Source organism: Cyclopterus lumpus, chromosome 4 (assembly GCF_009769545.1).
Source record: "Cyclopterus lumpus isolate fCycLum1 chromosome 4, fCycLum1.pri, whole genome shotgun sequence".
NCBI lineage: Eukaryota > Metazoa > Chordata > Actinopteri > Perciformes > Cyclopteridae > Cyclopterus > Cyclopterus lumpus.
The window spans coordinates 26019771-26041160 of NC_046969.1; the positions used below are offsets into that span (position 1 = coordinate 26019771).

Sequence of the window (21390 nt, forward strand, 5' to 3'; positions counted from 1 at the left end):
GACGATATTCAGATAACCATGAGGACTAAAGCCACATGGGGGGGGGGCTCGGTCTTTAAAGAGTAACTAGACCCCAGAGTTTAGCCACGTCCATCAGCGATGTGACAAGAAGCATTTAGTTGGTCAGTTTGACTCCTTTAGCAGCTAGTTAGCTAGCTAGCTGCTAATTCCACCATGATTTCATGCTACATTTACAGAACATTTAAAGGCCCACATGAACTGCTGGGCTACGTTGCTTTAGCATTTAGCGGCGCCTTACTGTTTCTAAATTAGCGTTCATGACAGCCGTTTATCTGTTCAACTGGCTCATGCTAAGCGCTAGCATGCTGGCTATTGTTATGATTATGGTTCGGTGAGATTGCTGTAAACTGGTTGAGATGAGTATGAACTCATATAAACATGTGTGCGTAAAGAGTATGCTAGCAATAAGCCAAGCAGCTAGCCTCCGCGGCTAAGAAATTAATGTAGTTCCTCAAACAGCCACTTGAGGCTCCAAAAAGGGAGTCGAAATAAACGTGTTTACAGCCTGCTACAACAAACGGTTTGGGGTCGCCTGTTCATGACGACTGTACAGAGGATGCATTTTATAACTCACCCGTTTAAATTGAATTAAGGCTTAAAGTTAGGCATAATAAATGGGCGTGGCCTCTTTCAGTGACAAGTCGGTGTGGTCTCGGGTCGCTAGCTGCTAGCCGAGACGGCCGGAGACGTCGAGGTCTCACCTTTACGGAGACTACGTCCATATTAAATAGTCTAGAGGTTAGCATTAGCGATTCGCAGGCTAATTGAAAGGGTAGCCAAAAGCCGACTCCGTGTACGTCACCTGACTCCAATAGACAGCCAATAGCAAAATGTGATTGCAATAGCCAGGTTTCAATTAGTAGAGGGCGATAAATATTCATATTATATAGACTCAAAATACTTTGCATTAAAAGACTTTGGACCTGAATCCATAAACAACGCTCATTGTTTATTAATTGTGGTTTTTGGGGGTTTAGTTACTCTCTAACTTTCGACTTGATCACGTAGAAGTGCATTCTGCCCCCCCCCCCCCCCCCCCCCCCACCCCACCTCCCCCTCCCCCCCTCACAACATCCAAACTACATTAGAATATATTAGAAAATATTGGATTCCTGCTCTACTCATACAGAACATAGATAACTTAAGACCACTGCTTCACGCTACATCTTAAATAAGTAATCATGAAAAAATAAAAGAATGTGATAAATCTTCTGTAGGATCATAAATAGGTGGAGATTTTCAGAGAATCCACGTTTGCACTTCAAATCACGTAAGAGGGGGTGGACAAGAAATACAGTGGGGATATAGAAAAGTAGTGCATTATATATATATATATATATATATATATATATATATATATATATATATATATATTATTCAAAGAACATATCAAAGGGCCAGTGATGGGTAAGTAGTTGACACAAACAAATAATAAGGAAGAGTCTCAGTTTCATGACGGTTTCGTTACAGTACACACGCCTGGACAACGGCAACGAGGAACGTGGAGCACGGGAAAAACACCACGACGACACACCTGTACACACATGTGTACACATGTACACACCTGTACACACATACACACCTGTACACACATGTGTACACATGTACACACCTGTACACACATACACACCTGTACACACCTGTACACACATGTGTACACATGTACACACCTGTACACACATACACACCTGTACACACCTGTACACACATGTGTACACATGTACACACCTGTACACACATGTACACACCTGTACACACATGTGAACACCTGTACATACCTGTGCACACATGTACACACCTGTACATACCTGTGCACACCTGTACACACATGTGAACACCTGTACATACCTGTACACACATGTGTACACACCTGTACATACCTGTGCACACCTGTACACACCTGTGCACACATGTGAACACCTGTACATACCTGTACACACATGTGCACACACATGTGTACACACCTGTACATACCTGTGCCTGTGCACACCTGTACACACATGTACACACCTGTACACACCTGTACACACCTGTGCACACATATGTACACACATGTACACACATGTACACACCTGTACACACCTGTGCACACATATGTACACACCTGTACACACACATGTATATACACATGTACACACATGTACACACATGTGCACACATGTACACACATGTACACACACACATGTGAACACCTGTACACACATGTGTACACACCTGTACATACATGTACACACATGTACAAAGATTGTCCCGAGCCAAATCCGCCCGATCTCTGGAACCCCGGAGGGGGTTCTTTGGGTCCTTTGGGTCCTTTGAGTCCTTTGGGTCCGCCTCCCGGTAACGAAGCCAGAGCCTCGGCCGACACTTTGAAAACAGTCACCACAGCACGGAGGACGACAAACACACAAACCACCGAACGCCACGCGTTCACCGTGTCACGAAAACCACGGCGTCCACTACGGGGGGAACGACGTCACCTTTGAGTATCGTGACGTACGTAAACGGGTCCAACAACAGATAAAAAACACCAACGCATGCAAGTTTAAATACGCTTTTTTTTTCTCTTCTTCTTCTTCCTTTCACTCATCTGTAATAGATGTTCATGCTACTTTTTGTCTTTAATTATGATTCCAGTGGTTTGTTTTTTCATTTATTTTTAATTCTATCCCGCATGCTATTCGTGGAGCTAGCTTGTCGTCGTGACGTGCGCTCCCCCTGGTGGTGGCGAGTGCATACTGCATTTCGGTCGACGTGATCCTGGTTCATACATTAAATACAATACCTACACATCTATTCAGATACATGTATATATAGCATATATAGCAGCAAAGCTTCGTAAAAATAGCTCGTCGAGTATAAACGTTGAATGCGGTTTAGCGGAAACCGGATTTTCAGGGTGTCGCTCTCTATGTGGGTCAGTGTGAGCGCGGAAATAATTTAGTTATTAATAAAACTCTCTAAGAAGAAGAAAGAGCCCATGGCAACGCACAAATAAATACTTTGTCTTGTTTTTGCTACCTTTGGTTAATGACACGGGGCAACGTCAGAGAATCAAGGTTGTTTTTCTTCTTCCCAGAAACAAGTGTGTGCACTAGACACACACACACACACACACACACACACACACACACACACACACACACACACACACACACACACACACACACACACACACACACACACACACACACACACACACACACACACACACACACACACACACACACACACACACACACACACACACACACACACACACACACACACACACACACACACACACACACACACACACACACACACACACACACACACACACACACACGCTATAGCAGCAGCAGACAAACAGACAGACAAGCTGCCCCCCCATGCAAAAACAATAATAATTCCCATATTTATTAAATCTCACATACAAAAAATTATAATAATAAAAAAACAAAATCAATCTCTCTCTCTCTCTCTCTGTCTCTCTCTTTTTAAATTTTAAATCTCCACCTCTTAGAAAAGATGAAAGTACCACAAAAGAGTTGTAGAGTTGTCAGAGCCTGAGATGTGAGGGGGAGTTTTGGTGAAAAACTGAGGCTTGTGGTGTTTGGCTGCTACAAAAGATATATAGATATATATCTAATTATATATATAGTATATACTGTATAGTGTTACGTACTGGATTATACTGATAGCTTAGCGGGGGAGGCCGGGCTCTCCCTTCCCCTGTGACTGCGGCCTCTAGTTCCAGCGGAAGTGGATCTGGCGTGGCCGGTCCGCCCCCTCTTTGACGAGCGGCTTGTGGAACTCCCGGCCGGCCCGGCTGTGGATGTTGGCCCAGCAGAACTCGCAGTAGTACTGCAGGCAGGTGACGTTGGCGCAGAAGAACGGGGCGAATTTACCCCCACAGCGCGCGCCCTGACACTCATCGCACAGCTGATCGTCCAGGACGTAGGGCTTCACCTCCACCTGCACGCACACACGCACACACACACACACACACACGCACACACACACACACGTTAAAGGGAAGATATCCATACAAACAGTAAAAATAAATAAATGGGTGTTACAATGTTCTGAAAAGTGAAGATAAAGCTTCATGTCTTCATTCTCTCTCCTGACCACCAGGGGCCGACTTCTCTGGTTGTATAGAAGTCTATGCTTCATGTGTTAAAGCTGCATTCTCTCTACTGACCACCAGGGGGCGACTCCTCTGGTTGTATAGAAGTCTATGCTTCATGTGTTAAAGCTGCATTCTCTCTCCTGACCACCAGGGGCGACTCCTCTGGTTGTATAGAAGTCTATGCTTCATATGTTAAAGCTGCATTCTCTCTCCTGACCACCAGGGGGCGACTCCTCTGGTTGTATAGAAGTCTATGCTTCATGTGTTAAAGCTGCATTCTCTCTCCTGACCACCAGGGGGCGACTCCTCTGGTTGTATAGAAGTCTATGCTTCATGTGTTAAAGCTGCATTCTCTCTCCTGACCACGAGGGGGCGACTCCTCTGGTTGTATAGAAGTCTATGCTTCATGTATTAAAGCTGCATTCTCTCTCCTGACCACCAGGGGGCGACTCCTCTGGTTGTATAGAAGTCTATGCTTCATGTGTTAAAGCTGCATTTTCTCTACTGACCACCAGGGGGCGACTCCTCTGGTTGTATAGAAGTCTATGCTTCATGTGTTAAAGCTGCATTCTCTCTCCTGTCCACGAGGGGGCGACTCCTCTGGTTGTATAGAAGTCTATGCTTCATGTATTAAAGCTGCATTCTCTCTCCTGACCACCAGGGGGCGACTCCTCTGGCTGTATAGAAGTCTATGCTTCATGTGTTAAAGCTGCATTCTCTCTCCTGACCACGAGGGGGCGACTCCTCTGGTTGTATAGAAGTCTATGCTTCATGTGTTAGAGCTGCATTCTCTCTACTGACCACCAGGGGGCGACTCCTCTGGTTGTATAGAAGTCTATGCTTCATGTGTTAAAGCTGCATTCTCTCTCCTGACCACCAGGGGCGACTCCTCTGGTTGTATAGAAGTCTATGCTTCATATGTTAAAGCTGCATTCTCTCTCCTGACCACCAGGGGGCGACTTCTCTGGTTGTATAGAAGTCTATGCTTCATGTGTTAAAGCTGCATTCTCTCTCCTGACCACCAGGGGGCGACTCCTCTGGTTGTATAGAAGTATATGCTTCATGTGTTAAAGCTGCATTCTCTCTCCTGACCACCAGGGGGCGACTCCTCTGATTGTATAGAAGTCTATGCTTCTAGTGTTAGAGCTGCATTCTCTCTCCTGACCACCAGGGGGCGACTCCTCTGGTTGTATAGAAGTTTAAATGGGGCGGCGCCGTACCCGCTTGTCGATGTCTCCGTGCTGCAGCTGGACGAATCGGGCGCTGATGGCGGCGATGTAACTCTGCTGATTGGAGAAGGCCACTCGGCCCGCCCCCTTGGGGTACTTGAGCTCCGGGTCGGTGTCGATGCCGGCGTAGCAGACTCCTCCGTAGAGACGGTCCATGATCATGGCGAGCTCAACTGGTCAGAGGAGGGAGAGGCTGTCAGACTGCTGATGGGATCTGACCTCAGACCATCTGCTGGTGTGTAAAAGTCTGGAAAGATTTCATTTGATATTTTTCTGGATTTGGACCAAGAGGACTGAGTCCATCAAACCTGTAAAGTCCGACTTTAGCTGATTGTGTTTATTTTACTTTATTTCTTACAGATTGCTATATATATATATATTTTTTTGGTAATATCTACAACGGTAGATATTTACCGTATTTATTTTGTATTTTTTTATAAATACTTTATTGATGATACAGGGATAAAAAAACAAGTATATTAATTTTTTGTGTACATGTTAGTCAGTTTACAATAGTAAAGAAGAAAATAGGAAAGTAAACAGAAAAAAACAAAAGTAAAGAAATAAAAATAATTATTAGCATGGTTTTAGGCAGTGTATGTGTGTGTGTGTGTGTGTGTGTGAGTGTGTGTGTGTGTGGGGGGGGGGGGGTGGGGGTGGGGGGGAATATTCCCCAAAGAAAACTGAGAATTTATGAAAGAAAACGGGATATTCTTTGAGATTAATGTCAGACATTTACAAGAAAAACATGCGTGCTATTTTTTTGTTGTCAAGCTATTTTAAAATATAATATATTTATCATATTAGCATTTATTTAGGGTCACAAAATCCCACAGAAAGAACACAAAGCCTTGATTGGTGATCATACCTTAAGCAGCTTGTAGTACCATATTGCCCCACTAGAGGGCTGCACTCACTAAATGCTTTTCAGTCCGGTTGTGTTTAATTTATGATTTAATAATTTCCAAAAATATGCCTCTCAAAGCTCTGTAATTATATGTGCCATCGTGGTAAGCTTCAAAATAATTAAAGCTAAGCTATAAAAAATTTTAAAAAAGCACAATGCCATCTGAATGCAGGGATTTCTTTCAAAATAAAATAAAAAATAATGGTTAAAAAATAGGTGTAATTACTGGCTCTCAGGGGGCGAGGGACGCCGCCCACAAAGATGGTCTTGCGGGGGTCGAGGGGCTGAGATCCGTCCATCACGAAGTCGCTGTCGCTCAGGTTCCACGGTCGAATTTGCACCTGAGGTCAAAGTCAAATGTAGAAAAAACTCTCTCTCTCTTTATTGAAGAGCGACACGCGACAGGTGTGTGTGTGTGTGTGTGTGTGCGTGTTTGTGTTCAGTGTGAGCTGCAGCTGGACTCACAGGCTTGTCTTTGATGGTGGGGCTGGAGACGCACAGGTAGAGCTTCCCGTCCTCCTCCATGCAGGCTTCAATCAGAGCCTGCACCGAGCTCTCCTCCTGGAACAGCAGGAAGGCATAACCTGACACACACACACACACACACACACACACACACACACACAGTGTGTGCATTTAACACACATGAATAATAAATGAATGTCAAACGATGTCTTATTTATCAGAGTCACAAGCTCCACATTAATGAAACCACTTTTCTTTTCTCCAGCTATTACAATCACATTCTTTTGATGGTGACGTGCAAATGGAGGCGATAATCTATCAATATCTATCAATATCTTCAATATCTATCATTCATAACAATAGCCAGCATGCTAGCCGTTAGCTCTAACCAGAAGCCGATTGAAACTGCTGTCGTGAAACAATGATCTAATAAAAGTAAAGTCGGCCTGAATGTTCTGCATCTGTTAGAGAAGCACCTCGAAACCAGTGATGAGGAGTTAAAGGTTCTCTTTGTCTCTTTGTCTCTCTGTCTCTTTGTCTCCCTGTCTCTGTGTCTCTTTGCCTCTCTGTTTCTTTGTCCCTCTGTTTCTCTGTCTCTTTGTCTCTCTGTCTCTTTGTCTCTTTGCCTCTCTGTTTCTGTGTCTCTTTGCCTCTCTGTCTCTCTGTCTCTCTGTGTCTCTGTCTCTTTGCCTCTCTGTCTCTGTGTCTCTTTGCCTCTCTGTTTCTTTGTCTCTCTGTGTCTCTGTCTCTCTGTCTCTCTGACTCTATTTACTGAGCGTTTGAAATATTTTTTGGGACGGTGGTAAAATGAACATTCTGCATCCTTGTTGACCAGCTGCTGTAATCCAACAACAAAGAGACCGGCCTGTGTTAATATGGATCGTCAACGATCGGTTATGAGTATCAGGGAGCGAACATGTATTTGTGCTCCCTTTTGTCTCCTGGGATCCGTCGCCCTGTCAGAAAGTTCAGTCGCCATGTTGTCTGACCGGGGGCTCGATGCCGGGCTCGGTACCTTTGGGGGGGAAGTAGGACTTGCTCTCCGCTTTGTGGGGCCAGTCCACCACCAGGTGGCCGAAGCGGCGGAAGCTCGAGGTTATTTCATCTGAGGTGGAAACGGAAGAGGTGAAGAACCAGAATATTGTTTACGGTTCTGTGGTGAAGAACCAGAATATTGTTTACGGTTCTGTGGTGAAGAACCAGAATATTGTTTACGGTTCTGTGGACCCCCCCAGACCCCCAGACCCCCCCTCACCTTCGTCGATGTCGGGGGGCAGGCCTCCCACGAACACCTTGCGGGAGAAGCGCTCGATGCGTTCCCCGTTCTGGTGGGGGTAGCAGTTGGGGGATCCGTGGACCCCCGGGACCCCCGGGACCCCCTGGTGGCCGTGGCCCTCGTCCAGGAGATTGTCGTCGATAGGGAAGAGGGAGGAGCGGCCTGCGAGGAAAGGAAGGAAAGGAAGGAGAGGAAGGAGAGGAAGGAAAGGAAGGAAAGGAAAGGAAGGAGAGGAAGGAAAGGAAGGAAAGGAAAGGAAGGAGAGGAAGGAAAGGAAGGAAGGAAAGGAAGGAAAGGAAGGAAAGGAAGGAGAGGAAGGAAAGGAAGGAGAGGAAGGAAAGGAAAGGAAGGAGAGGAAGGAAAGGAAGGAAAGGAAAGGAAGGAGAGGAAGGAGAGGAAGGAAAGGAAGGAAGGAAAGGAAGGGAAGGAAGGAAAGGAAACGAAGGAAGGAAAGGAAGGAAGGAAGGAAGGGAAGGAAAGGGAAGGAAAGGAAGCAAAGGAAGGAAAGGAAGGAAGGAAGGAAGGAAAGGAAAGGAAAGGAACGGAAGGAGAGGAAGGAAGGAAAGGAAAGGAAAGGAAAGGAAGGAGAGGAAGGAGAGGAAGGAAAGGAAAGGAAGGAAGGAAAGGAAAGGAAAGAAAGGAAAGGAAAGGAAAGGAAGGAGAGGAAGGAGAGGAAGGAAAGGAAAGGAAGGAAGGAAAGGAAAGAAAATGAAAGGAAGGAGAGGAAGGAGAGGAAGGAGAGGAAGGAAAGGAAAGGAAGGAGAGGAAGGAAGGAAAGGAAAGGAAGGAAAGGAAGGAGAGGAAGGAGAGGAAGGAAAGGAAAGGAAGGAGAGGAAGGAAGGAAAGGAAAGGAAGGAGAGGAAGGAAAGGAAGGAAAGGAAGGAAAGGAAGGAGAGGAAGGAGAGGAAGGAAAGGAAAGCAGAGCTGTAAATAACAACGCGACAGCGTGGAGCCCCAAAGAGATCCAGATGATCTGTTGGAGCTATTTAATTGATATTAGTATTTAGTTGTTTTATTGACAAGTAGTATTGTTTAATCATTCAGGTTGTTTGCTTATTTAGGTTAGATGTTTTGATATATTAGAATAGCTTTTTTCTTGTGATAGTTTTTAGTTTAGTTTAATTCTTTATTGTTGTTGTCTAGATATATTTAGTCTTTTGGTTGTTCATTGGTTCGTTAATTGGGTAACACTGTGGGCACCTGTGGTTATATGTAGGAGTAGGCAGGTACAGGACCAGCATGCACCTGGGTAGGCCTATGGTTTTTTACCAGCGCAGGAGAGGCAGCGTCAGGAGTTCCTTTGTTCTTTTGTTTGTTTGCTTGTTTTGTTTAATAAATTATAAGAAAAACGGAATCCTGAATGGACAATGCTTTCTTTTGGCTGCGTAAACCACAAACCCATGGTGCGTCAGTGGCAATTTGATTTATGTTTGTTTTTGATTTGTTGGACAAATGGCCACTACATGATCTTAAGTTTTGTCTTTTTGAGACATTGATTCAACTAGAACCAGAAGAACCTTTGAAGAACAAATGAATGGACATTATTTTGAAGCCTCCCGACATCTTAAAGATATACTGCAAAGCAAAAACACGACAAACACAAAAACACGACAAACATGTCATTTTAATTATTAAGATGATGTTTAGCTGCCGAGTGTCATAATTACTCAAAATATAAGGTGACAAAAAATATTCAGTTTTATTATTTAAAAGGATTATAAAATAAATAAGTCATACGAATGAATTCTATAGAATATATAAATAGAAAATAAATATTGTAAGAAATTATTAAAGTGTAGTTTGTTGGTTTTTTATCGCATATTAGAAGTTTTTATATATATATTTTTTTTTAAACAATATATTAAAATACCCTTTTCCCATTTTATCTCTACTAAAACTAATTGAAATATTTGTAAAAATATAGTATAATATATAATATAATAAAAAATTCATATTCTCTCTATATTTATATTACATATATTTATATATAATATTGAGCTGCTTCAGAAAAGTCACCATGAAACCCACGACATCACGCATACACTGAAACACAAAAGCAATACAATCATAACGTGTTTTTGTTATATTTGTTTTGATAGCCAACGATTGTATAACAGAAACCAACAACAACAACAACAACAACAACAACAACAAGTGTTTACCTCGACGTCTCCCAGAGCTCCTCGCTGCATGTGGAAAGAGTTTCAGAGTTAACTCGAGACTTTCTTCATGGAACAAGAGTTCAGTCACAGAAACGAGTGAAGACACAATGTCCTCATTCTCCACTCGCATTAAAGCCCTGGGCGTCGTCTGCCAGGCACAACGAGGTTTATCTCAGCTTCACGTTCTCCTGGTCAAAGACATAATGTCCTCATCTACCTTCTCCACTCACATTAAAGCCCTGGGTGTCGTCTGCCAGGCACAACGAGGTTTATCTCAGCTTCACGTTCTCCTGGTCAAAGACATAATGTCCTCATCTACCTTCTCCACTCACATTAAAGCCCTGGGTGTCGTCTGCCAGGCACAACGAGGTTTATCTCAGCTTCACGTTCTCCTGGTCAAAGACATAATGTCCTCATCTACCTTCTCCACTCGCATTAAAGCCCTGGGTGTCGTCTGCCAGGCACAACGAGGTTTATCTCAGCTTCACGTTCTCCTGGTCAAAGACATAATGTCCTCATCTACCTTCTCCACTCACATTAAAGCCCTGGGTGTCGTCTGCCAGGCACAACGAGGTTTATCTCAGCTTCACGTTCTCCTGGTCAAAGACATAATGTCCTCATCTACCTTCTCCACTCACATTAAAGCCCTGGGTGTCGTCTGCCAGGCACAACGAGAACCGACAAACCAACGCTAACGCCACGGCGACTACGTCCGAATGTGGCAGCGATGATGAGGGTGGGCAGCATATTAGTTTGGGTCATTTTGTTCTCCTGATCATAAGAAGGTGGTCTAGTGATCGAATGAGGCTGAAGAGGAAGCATCGAGGAGACACACCGGCCACTCGTTTCAACATCAACACTTTCAGCTCAGGTGGAAGAGTTGGCGGATCCATAAAAAAACTCAAATGAACACTTTAATAATCCTTCTGTGAATCGGGTTCAAGCACTTGGATGAGAATAATTACCGTTGAGCATGAGGAGGCCGTCGGCCCCGAGGTTAGCTCCTCCCACCCGGCCTGGCGTGAGGAGACAGAGAGAGAGAGAGAGATCGGGATGAGACACTGAGCAGATGGAGAGAACACACACACACACACACACACACACACACACACACACACACACACACACAGATCTGATATTTGCCGATATAGTCTTGGTGTGTGAGGTCCTGCATCGTGTCAGAATAGCGCACATGGCCATGCTATAAATGGAAGAGCCCACCCTCACAGGCCCCTCCCCCCCCCCCCCCCACCCCCCCCTCCAGACTCCTCTCTTGGCTGTCATCCACAGTGTGTGAAAGTGGGATCGCATCTAAAATTAGCCCCCCCCCCCCCCCCCCGCCCCCCCCCCCCCGCGCACACTGGCCCATGTCGTCTCCATCTGCTGAGGCAGGAACAACAACGCTCGGCCTGAGAAGAGGGGGGCCCGGGTTGGATCCGGATCCCAACGGAGACCACAAATAAGGACTCGCTTTTCACTCGGTGGCGTTGCTGTTGGGTCATATTTGGAAAGTGAAAGTGTAGCCGAGCTACAAGCAGAAGAGGAAGAGGAAGAGGAAGAGGAAGAGAGCGCTGCAGATATTTGACACGACTCCTCTGACATCCAGCAGCTGAGACGCCACAGGCCCAACAGCTCATTCTCTCTCCTGACCACCAGGGGGCGACTCCTCTGGTTGTATAGAAGTCTATGCTTCATGTGTTAAAGCTGCATTCTCTCTCCTGACCACCAGGGGGCGACTCCTCTGGTTGTATAGAAGTCTATGCTTCATGTGTTAAAGCTGCATTCTCTCTCCTGACCACCAGGGGGCGACTCCTCTGGTTGTATAGAAGTCTCTGCTTCATGTGTTAAAGCTGCATTCTCTCTCCTGACCACCAGGGGGCGACTCCTCTGGTTGTATAGAAGTCTATGCTTCATGTGTTAAAGCTGCATTCTCTCTCCTGACCACCAGGGGGCGACTCCTCTGGTTGTATAGAAGTCTATGCTTCATGTGTTAAAGCTGCATTCTCTCTTCTGACCACCAGGGGGCGACTCCTCTGGTTGTATAGAAGTCTATGCTTCATGTGTTAAAGCTGCATTCTCTCTCCTGACCACCAGGGGGCAACTCCTCTGGTTGTATAGAAGTCTATGCTTCATGTGTTAAAGCTGCATTCTCTCTCCTGACCACCAGGGGGCGACTCCTCTGGTTGCCCCCCCCCCCCCCTTGGTACTGCCCCCCCCCTAAACATAGAGAGAAAAGGGCGACCTCACCTTTCATGGGATCCTGCTCGGCTCGCATGATGTCGATCAGCGAGCTCTCCAGGGAGTGCATGTTCAGGCTGTCGTACATCCTGGTGCGCTCCTGACAAACAACAACAACAACAACAACAACAACAACACAAGGTGTGAGTTTCTCAGAGGTGACAAAACAACAGCTCTCTTTCTGACACACTTCCTGTCTGACTGGTGAATCATAACGCCTCTGAAGTGTGCAGGTCTTTGGTCTTAACGTGGAAGAGATTGGAAGATTGGAGGAGCTCACGCTTGGATTAACATTCTTTCCGTATTTATTCACTTCATGGAAGGGGGGGGGGGGGGGGGGGGGCTCGCCCCGGGGATCTCTGGACTCGTTCCCAGAAAGAATGGAAACCAAGAAACCAGGAGTGGCCTTCAGCTACAGAGCTGCGATGGAGACGAAGAGCTCATTGACGGGTTGGTTCTGATGGTGTTCTGGTGACCAGGTTACCATGTGACCATGTGACCAGGTTACCAGGTTACCATGTGACCAGGTGATCAGGTTACCAGGTGACCAGGTTACCAGGTTACCATGTGACCAGGTTACCATGTGACCATGTGACCAGGTTACCATGTGACCAGGTGACCAGGTTACCAGGTGACCAGGTTACCATGTGACCAGGTGACCAGGTTACCAGGTTACCAGGTGACCAGGTTACGAGGTGACCAGGTGACCAGGTTACCAGGTTACCAGGTGACCGGGTGACCAGGGGACCAAGTTACGAGGTGACCAGGTTACCAGGTGACCAGGTTACCATGTTACCATGTTACCATGTGACCAGGTGACCAGGTTACCAGGTGACCAGGTTACGAGGTGACCAGGTGACCAGGTTACCAGGTGACCAGGTGACCAGGTTACGAGGTGACCAGGTTACGAGGTTACCAGGTGACCGGATTACGAGGTGACCGGGTTACCAGGTGACCAGGTTACCAGGTTACGAGGTGACCAGGTGACCAGGTTACGAGGTGACCAGGTTACCAGGTTACCAGGTGACCAGGATTACGAGGTGACCAGGTTACCAGGTGACCAGGTTACCAGGTTACCAGGTGACCAGGTTACCAGGTGACCAGGTTACGAGGTGACCAGGTGACCAGGTTACCAGGTGACCAGGTTACGAGGTGACCAGGTTACGAGGTGACCAGGTGACCAGGTTACGAGGTGACCAGGTGACCAGGTTACGAGGTGACCAGGTTACGAGGTGATCAGGTGACCAGGTTACGAGGTGACCAGGTAACCAGGTGAGCAGGTTACCAGGTGACCTCCAGCCTGGATTATGTGACACAGAGGACGCCCAGACCATAATATGCAGCAGCATATCTCCTTTCTCCTTTAATAACTCATTATTATGGTCGCGGTGTGTGAAGATGAAAGGGAACCTTTAAATAAACGTCTGATGGAACCAACCAGCGACGTCCTCTCAGCTACCCCACGTGTTCTGTCTTTGCCTGAATTACCCACAATGCAACTCCACTTGATGAACTGCTCCGGTGTGACTGCGGGCGGCGTCGGGCTGTTTGTTCGAGTCGCCGATGAAGAGCTCCATTAACACGTCGCAGGAATTTACAACGTTTGTTTTGAGAAGCTTCAGAAACAGGAAGTGCTACAAAAACAATCTCCATGTGAGTCAATATTCAGCAGCCAAATCAAATACTTTACAGGATATTCCACCTTTTTGTTCCTTTATAACACATTTAATACTTGACTATGATTCAGGGTGACGATACGCATGGAGCACAAAGAAGAACATGATCTATACATATCTATACATGTATAATTATACAGTAACCAGTGTTCCTCTCACTGACCTTCCTCAGTCTGAAGTCAGAGATGACATTAAACAGAGAGGACGAAAGGAAGCAAGGAAGGGAGGGAGGAAGGGAGGAAGGAGGGAGGAAGGGAGGAAGGAGGGAGGAAGGAGGGAAGGAAAAGTCTTGGAATCTGAACGATTGTGTGTCCGACCGTGTTTATGGAAATGTGACAGCTGTTTCCTGGAATATGAAGCGTTGTTCTTCTTGGCCTCCGATGTCTCTAATAATTTGAGCTCGTCCCCGTTGTCGAGGCGACGTCTTTATTCCAGTCAAAACTAATTGTTTTCTGTTAGCGAGTCATTAAAATGACTCATTGTTTTCAGAGAATTAATGTAAATACAAGATAAAACATGAGAATACTCATGAAACTCATGAAACACAGCGTAGAAACATGAATGGAGTTTATTTAATTATGGCTCTTGTTCTGAATGATTGATCATCCCTTCAGACAGTTTTAAATTAAACACACATTTCAACCGCAGAAACTATTTAGTCATGTTTTGTCTGGTAAATATTTTATTAATACTTTTTTTTTCTCAACAGTAAAACTCTTCTACATTCAGCTTGGAGAATTGTGAGAATTAAAACCTCATTTCATAACTACCAACAATAATAAACGATAAATACTGACTGTAGCATTATGTAATTAATGTTGCATTGTGGATTAAAGCCATATTGTAGCATTATGTAAATAATTGACTTTTCTTATACTAATGATAACAACACCCCTTTTATGGAGATTCACACCAACACACAACGCCATGTGCGTCTGAATAATAATAATAATCACTCGCCACTCATAAAAAGACATTTTAAAGGAATTCTCATGGCACACACACACACACACACACACACACACACACACACACACACACACACACACACACACACACACACACACACACACACACACACACACAACACACACACACACACACACACACACACACACACACACACACACACACACACACACACACACACACACACACACACACACACACACACACACACACACACACACACACACACACACACACACACACACACACACACACACACACACACACACACACACACACACACACACACACACACACACACACACACACACACACACACACACACACACACACACACACAACAAACAAACAAACAAACCCAAAGCACGCACCTGCAGGGGCAACAAGGTGTTGCTGTTGCCGTCGGTGCGGAACACGTTCTCCTCGATCCAGGACTTGGGCCCCAGCGAGCCGGCGGAGCGTGGGAACTTGGGTGGAGCGATGACGTTGCTGGAGAAGGGCTTCTTCAGGGGCGAGCCGTGGTGGCCCATGCCGCCCCCCCGGCGGTGGGGGTCCCGGCCCCAGGACGTCCCCCCGGAGCCCCAGCCGTTCCCCTGGTGGCTGCCCCAGGGAGACTGCTTCACCATGGGCTGAGAGAGAGAGGGAGAGAGAGAGAGAGAGAATGGAGGGGGGGGGGGGGGGAGTTAAAAAAAGGGCAGAGGTAATGTGGATCTTTTTGTACTTTTCTATCCTTTCTCTCTATCCCTTCTTTCTATCCAGTCTTTCTATCCCTTCTTTCTATCCAGTCTTTCTATCCTTTCTTTCTATCCTTTCTTTCTATCCTGTCTTTCTATCCCTTCTTTCTATCCAGTCTTTCTATCCAGTCTTTCTATCCAGTCTTTCTATCCTTTCTTGTCTTTCTATCCTGTCTTTCTATCCCTTCTTTCTATCCTTTCTTTATATCATGTCCTTCTATCTTGTCTTTCAATCCTTTCTTTCTATCCAGTCTTTCTATCCTGTCTTTCTATCCCTTCTTTCTATCCTTTCTTTATATCCAGTCTTTCTATCCTTTCTTTCTATCTTGTCTTTCTATCCTGTCTTTCTATCCTTTCTTTATATCCAGTATTTCTACCCTGTCTTTCTATCCTTTCTCTCTATCCTTTCTTTCTATCCAGTCTTTCTATCCTGTCTTTCTATCCCTTCTTTATATCCTTTCTTTCTATCCTGTCTTTCTATCCTTTCTTTCTATCCAGTATTTCTATCATGTCTTTCTATCCAATATTTCTATCCTTTCTTTCTATCGAGTCTTCCTATCCTGTCTTTCAATCCAGTCTTTTTTTATCCTGTCTTTCTATCCTTTCTTTCTATCCAGTCTTTCTATCCAGTCTTTCTATCCCTTCTTTCTATCCAGTCTTTTTATCTTGTTTTTCTATCCTGTCTTTCTATCCCTTCTTTCTATCCAGTCTTTTTATCTTGTCTTTCTATCTTGTTTTTCTATCCTGTCTTTCTATCCAGTCTTTCTATCCTTTCTTTCTATCCTTTCTTTCTATCCTTTCTTTCTATCCAGTCTTTCTATCATGTCTTTCTATCCTGTCTTTCTATCCTTTCTTTCTATCCTTTCTTTCAATCCAGTCTTTCTATCCAGTCTTTCTATCCCTTCTTTCTATCCAGTCTTTCTATCCTTTCTTTCTATCCTGTCTTTCTATCCAGTCTTTCTATCCTGTCTTTCTATCCCTTCTTTCTATCCTTTCTTTCTATCCTGTCTTTCTATCCTTTCTTTCTATCCAGTATTTCTATCATGTCTTTATATCCTGTCTTTCTATCAAATATTTCTATCCTTTCTTTCTATCGAGTCTTCCTATCCTGTCTTTCAATCCAGTCTTTTTTTATCCTGTCTTTCTATCCTTTCTTTCTATCCAGTCTTTCTATCCAGTCTTTCTATCCCTTCTTTCTATCCAGTCTTTTTATCTTGTCTTTCTATCTTGTTTTTCTATCCTGTCTTTCTATCCAGTCTTTCTATCCTTTCTTTCTATCCTTTCTTTCTATCCAGTCTTTCTATCATGTCTTTCTATCCTGTCTTTCTATCCTTTCTTTCAATCCAGTCTTTCTATCCAGTCTTTCTATCCCTTCTTTCTATCCAGTCTTCCTATCCTTTCTTTCTATCCTGTCTTTCTATCCTTTCTTTCTATCCTTTCTTTCTATCTTGTCTTTCTATCTTGTTTTTCTATCCTGTCTTTCTATCCCTTCTTTCTATCCAGTCTTTCTATCCCTTCTTTCTATCCAGTCTTTCTATTCAGTCTTTCTATCTTGTCTTTCTATCTTGTTTTTCTATCCTGTCTTTCTATCCCTTCTTTCTATCCAGTCTTTCTATCCTTTCTTTCTATCCAGTCTTTCTATCCTGTCTTTCTATCCAGTCTTGTCTTTCTATCCCTTCTTTCTATCCAGTCTTTCTATCCCTTCTTTCTATCCAGTCTTTCTATTCAGTCTTTCTATCCTGTCTTTCTATCCAGTCTTTCTATCCCTTCTTTCTATCCCTTCTTTCTATCCCTTCTTTCTATCCTGTCTTTCTATCCTTTCTTTATATCCAGTCTTTATGTCCTTTCTTTCTATCCTGTCTTTCTATCCTTTCTTTCTATCTTTTTTATATCCTGTCGTTCTATCCCTTCTTTCTATCCATTCTTTCTATCCAGTCTTTCTATCCTTTCTTTCTATCCTGTCTTTCTATCCTGTCTTTCTATCCTGTCTTTCTATCCTGTCTTTCTATCCTGTCTTTCTATCCTTTCTTTCTATCTTGTCTTTCTATCCTTTTCTCCTGGTCAGCCACAGCCTGATCTGCTCCTGTAGATAAGAAGATTTAGGGCTCTAAGACTCTCTCTCTCTCTGTCTGTCATGGTGTTAATAATCCCACGTAGAGGACAATCCACTTCCTGTTTCTCACTCACCCAAAACATAATGTGATCAACATTTTTTTATTTTAATCTCTCATACTCGACTTAATCTAATCTCTATTCTTGAACTCTATCCCATCGTCACAGATATGCTGCTTCATATTATGGTCTGTATGTCCTCTGTGTCACGTTATTTCATCCGTAAAGGGGATTCTAATTATTCTCTGTATTCTATTCTTTAGGAATATGTTTCATTTATGATCTAAAAAATGTAAATGTTAAAAAAAGGAAATTCCTGGAGAGTTTTGCTAATAACTCAGGAAAAAAATAAACAGCAACACCACAGAGGGATGAACTATGAATATGTTCTTTGTCGGTTCCTTTCCTAATGAATCGATTCGTTAAAAGAGTGAAACACGACGATCAATGTCTTGTTTTGTCCTCAACTCAAAGAAATTCAGTGTCTACCGTCACAGAGGACGAGAGGAACAAGAACATATTCACATTTTAAGAAGCTGGAACCAGAGAATTTTGACTTCTATTTTTGTCACTTTTTTTAAAAATCGTGTGTGACGCCGATGTGCACGGCGTCACACACGATGTGCACGGCGTCACACACGATTTGCACGGCGTCACACACGATTTGCACGGCGTCACACACGATGTGCACGGCGTCACACACGATGTGCACGGCGCCACCTGAGGAACCTGATGCCGGAGGCCACTCACACACAGGCCCCAAAACTACAGCGAAATCTGAACCTTCATGAGGGCCCCGGATGCTGGTGTTATGTCAGGGTCCCCCGATTGTTTGACACACACACACACACACACACACACACACACACACACACACACACACACACACACACACACACACACACACACACACACACACACACACACACCACACACACACACACACAACCACCTCTAGCATCCATTTAGGACACCAAACCCCTGCCGGTCTTTGTGTTCCCACTGACTGGACCACAAGACAGGGATGGTCCAGAGCCATGTGACTGCATCCCACTGGCAGCTTCCACAGAGAACAACAGCCGGATTCAGTGATGCTCCCCCACCCCCTCTTCACCCCTCCCTCCCTTTGCCCCAAGAGAATAGTGACTTCGGCCCATGCAGATGACAAATGCATTATGAGTGAAAACAGACTATTTATCCTTCCACAATGCACACACGCGAGTCTGGAGGCTACGCTCACAAGATGCCGACCTCAGGGCATCCTGGTGGTCCTCACACCCGGACATGTTGCTGCAGAGAGGTCACACGGTGTGTGTAGGCCTAATGTTGTGTAGCAGCTCACCTGATGTTGGTTGTAGTTGTTCCTCTGCTGCAGGAAGGCGCCCTGCTGAGGATGCATCTGGGGGCTGACCGGGGACCTGCGGCTCTGCGCCTGCTGGGGGACGTTCATCTGGGGCGAGAAGGGACCGCCGAAGCCCTGCACGTTAATCCCGGCGCACGGATTAGCCGACACCGGCGAAAAACTCTGGAAGAAGGCCGGGTTGATGGAGGAGGGGATGCCCGGGTAGAAGCTGTCGGGATCCGCGTTGGGCATCTGGTTTATGGCGTTGTTCCCGTGGATAGGATGGTGGTTGATGGAGCTGGGTGTGGGTGGGGGCGAGGAGCTGGCCTGGACGGACCACGGCGTGCCGAACCCGGGCGACGAGCCGGCGCTCTGCATCTCCTGGGCCGGGAGGTTCGGGAAAGCGGCGCTGAGACTTCCGGACAACATGTTGCCGGTGCCACCGCTGCTGCCATTGCTGTTGTTGATGTGGTGGGCGATGGGGGAGTCCATCTGGGCCGCGGTGGGATTCACAGACTGCGACGCAGCATCGGCCGGTTCCACTGGAGAGCCGCGGAGCTCGGGCCGCCTCTGCGGCAGGTGACTGACACGTCCCCGGGGTGGGGGCCACTCGGTGTGCTGACGGTGTGTTTTCCGGCCGCGCGGCTGAAGGTCACGGACGGACTGCGCAGCGCAAACACGACCCGGTGCGCAATCGGCGGAGGCTTTTTTCCTCCGGTTGTAATCCGGCGTGAACGCGCTGTCGGTTCGGTTCGCTCGCTTCCCGGAGTCCGTGAGTCCTTCTCCTCGGTCGACGGGGGCGTTCGCGTGCTTGTCAGCCGCGCAGGCTCATCCTGCACGTCCCGCTGATGCGCGGCAGCTGACGGGAACAGCGGGGACGCGCCGCGACGTCGCTGAAGGGCGAACCGGGGCCGTCAGCCGCTACAGATCGGCTTTGAAATAAAGGCTTCTAAACGAGGTCTGTTTCATCGGTGGACCGGCTTCAGACACGGAGGAGGAGGAGGAGGAGGAGGAGGAGGAGGAGCAGGAGGAGGAGGAGCGGTTCTGGCCTTCACCAACAGCCGGCTCGTTCCGGTCCTCTCCGATGCGCCCCGCTGATATCACCGTGAGTTCTATGTCGGCCTTCAGTGCAGACTAGCCCGAGCCTGTGCGGTCCATTCCGGTCCGACCGTGCTCCCCCCTCCTCTGGTGACCGGCTGCGGCTGCTGCTGCCGCAGAGGATTAAAAAGATCCCCGGCTGCAGCGACGTCACGGCCGCGTCACGCCCCGGCGCGCCCGCCTCCATCCTCGGAGCTGCAAAGAGGACCGCATTGTTTACGTCATTCTTCTTTCTCGTTTCATTATTCATAAAGTGCAGTAAGTCTTACACATGAATACAGCAGGGCCTGTCATCTGTGGGGCTGACCTGGAGTCAGTCTGGATCTCAGGGACGACACGTGGCCATGTAGTGGTAATATCACGTGCTATAAGTATTTAATTCATTAAGCCGTGCATTTTATTTTGAAAGAACTGACGTGGCAAAAGCACTCAAACCTCAAAACAGAATCAAAAGCATAAACAAAAACAACAACACACAAATCAACACAAGTAAACAAGCAAGCAACACTTACTATATAATCTGAATATTAAATTAAAAAGAAGGCAACATAAATCGGACTTTACATTTCAGAACTCTTTTGTCTCCTTTAAATAAATATTGTTCATAATTCATCAGCATTCAACCCACAATCCACCGCGCCGCGTCGCTTTACGCTAAAGATAGTCTCACCGTGTCAGCGCGTGTCAGTCAGTGGGAGATGGATCCCCCCCCCCCACACACACACACACACACACACACAGATGACTTTCACTCTCAAATCCAAAACGAGTATCGGATGCAGACGAGTGACACGTGAAAAGCTCCAACGCTGCATGTGTTTATGGATTATTGTTGGTGCATTGATCATAGTTTTATATGAATATAGGGTCGTTTCTCTTTCCTGTAGCTGAATACTCTGCCTCTCTGTGTGTGTGTGTGTGTGTGTGTGTGTGTGTGTGTGTGTGTGTGTCTGTGTGTGTGTGTGTCCTTCCTCATGAGGAGCACATCAACTCCCCATCTGGTGGTTTCCATGTTCTGAAGCTGGGAGCCACAGGAAGTGCTTTGGAGCT

At 46.0% G+C, this 21390-nt stretch overlaps 1 protein-coding gene across 1 annotated transcript; it reads right to left on the reverse strand.

Moving 5' to 3' along the window:
* Window positions 1-3445: 3445 nt before the first annotated feature.
* Window positions 3446-20527, reverse strand: cpeb2 (cytoplasmic polyadenylation element binding protein 2). Its single transcript, XM_034531357.1, is given in 12 exon segments — window positions 3446-3975; window positions 5353-5534; window positions 6495-6609; window positions 6734-6852; window positions 7749-7838; window positions 7989-8171; window positions 11137-11187; window positions 12419-12509; window positions 15426-15683; window positions 19243-20015; window positions 20018-20135; window positions 20378-20527. Coding segments are annotated over 12 exon segments (2358 nt in total). The 3' UTR covers window positions 3446-3747.
* Window positions 20528-21390: the final 863 nt, after the last annotated feature.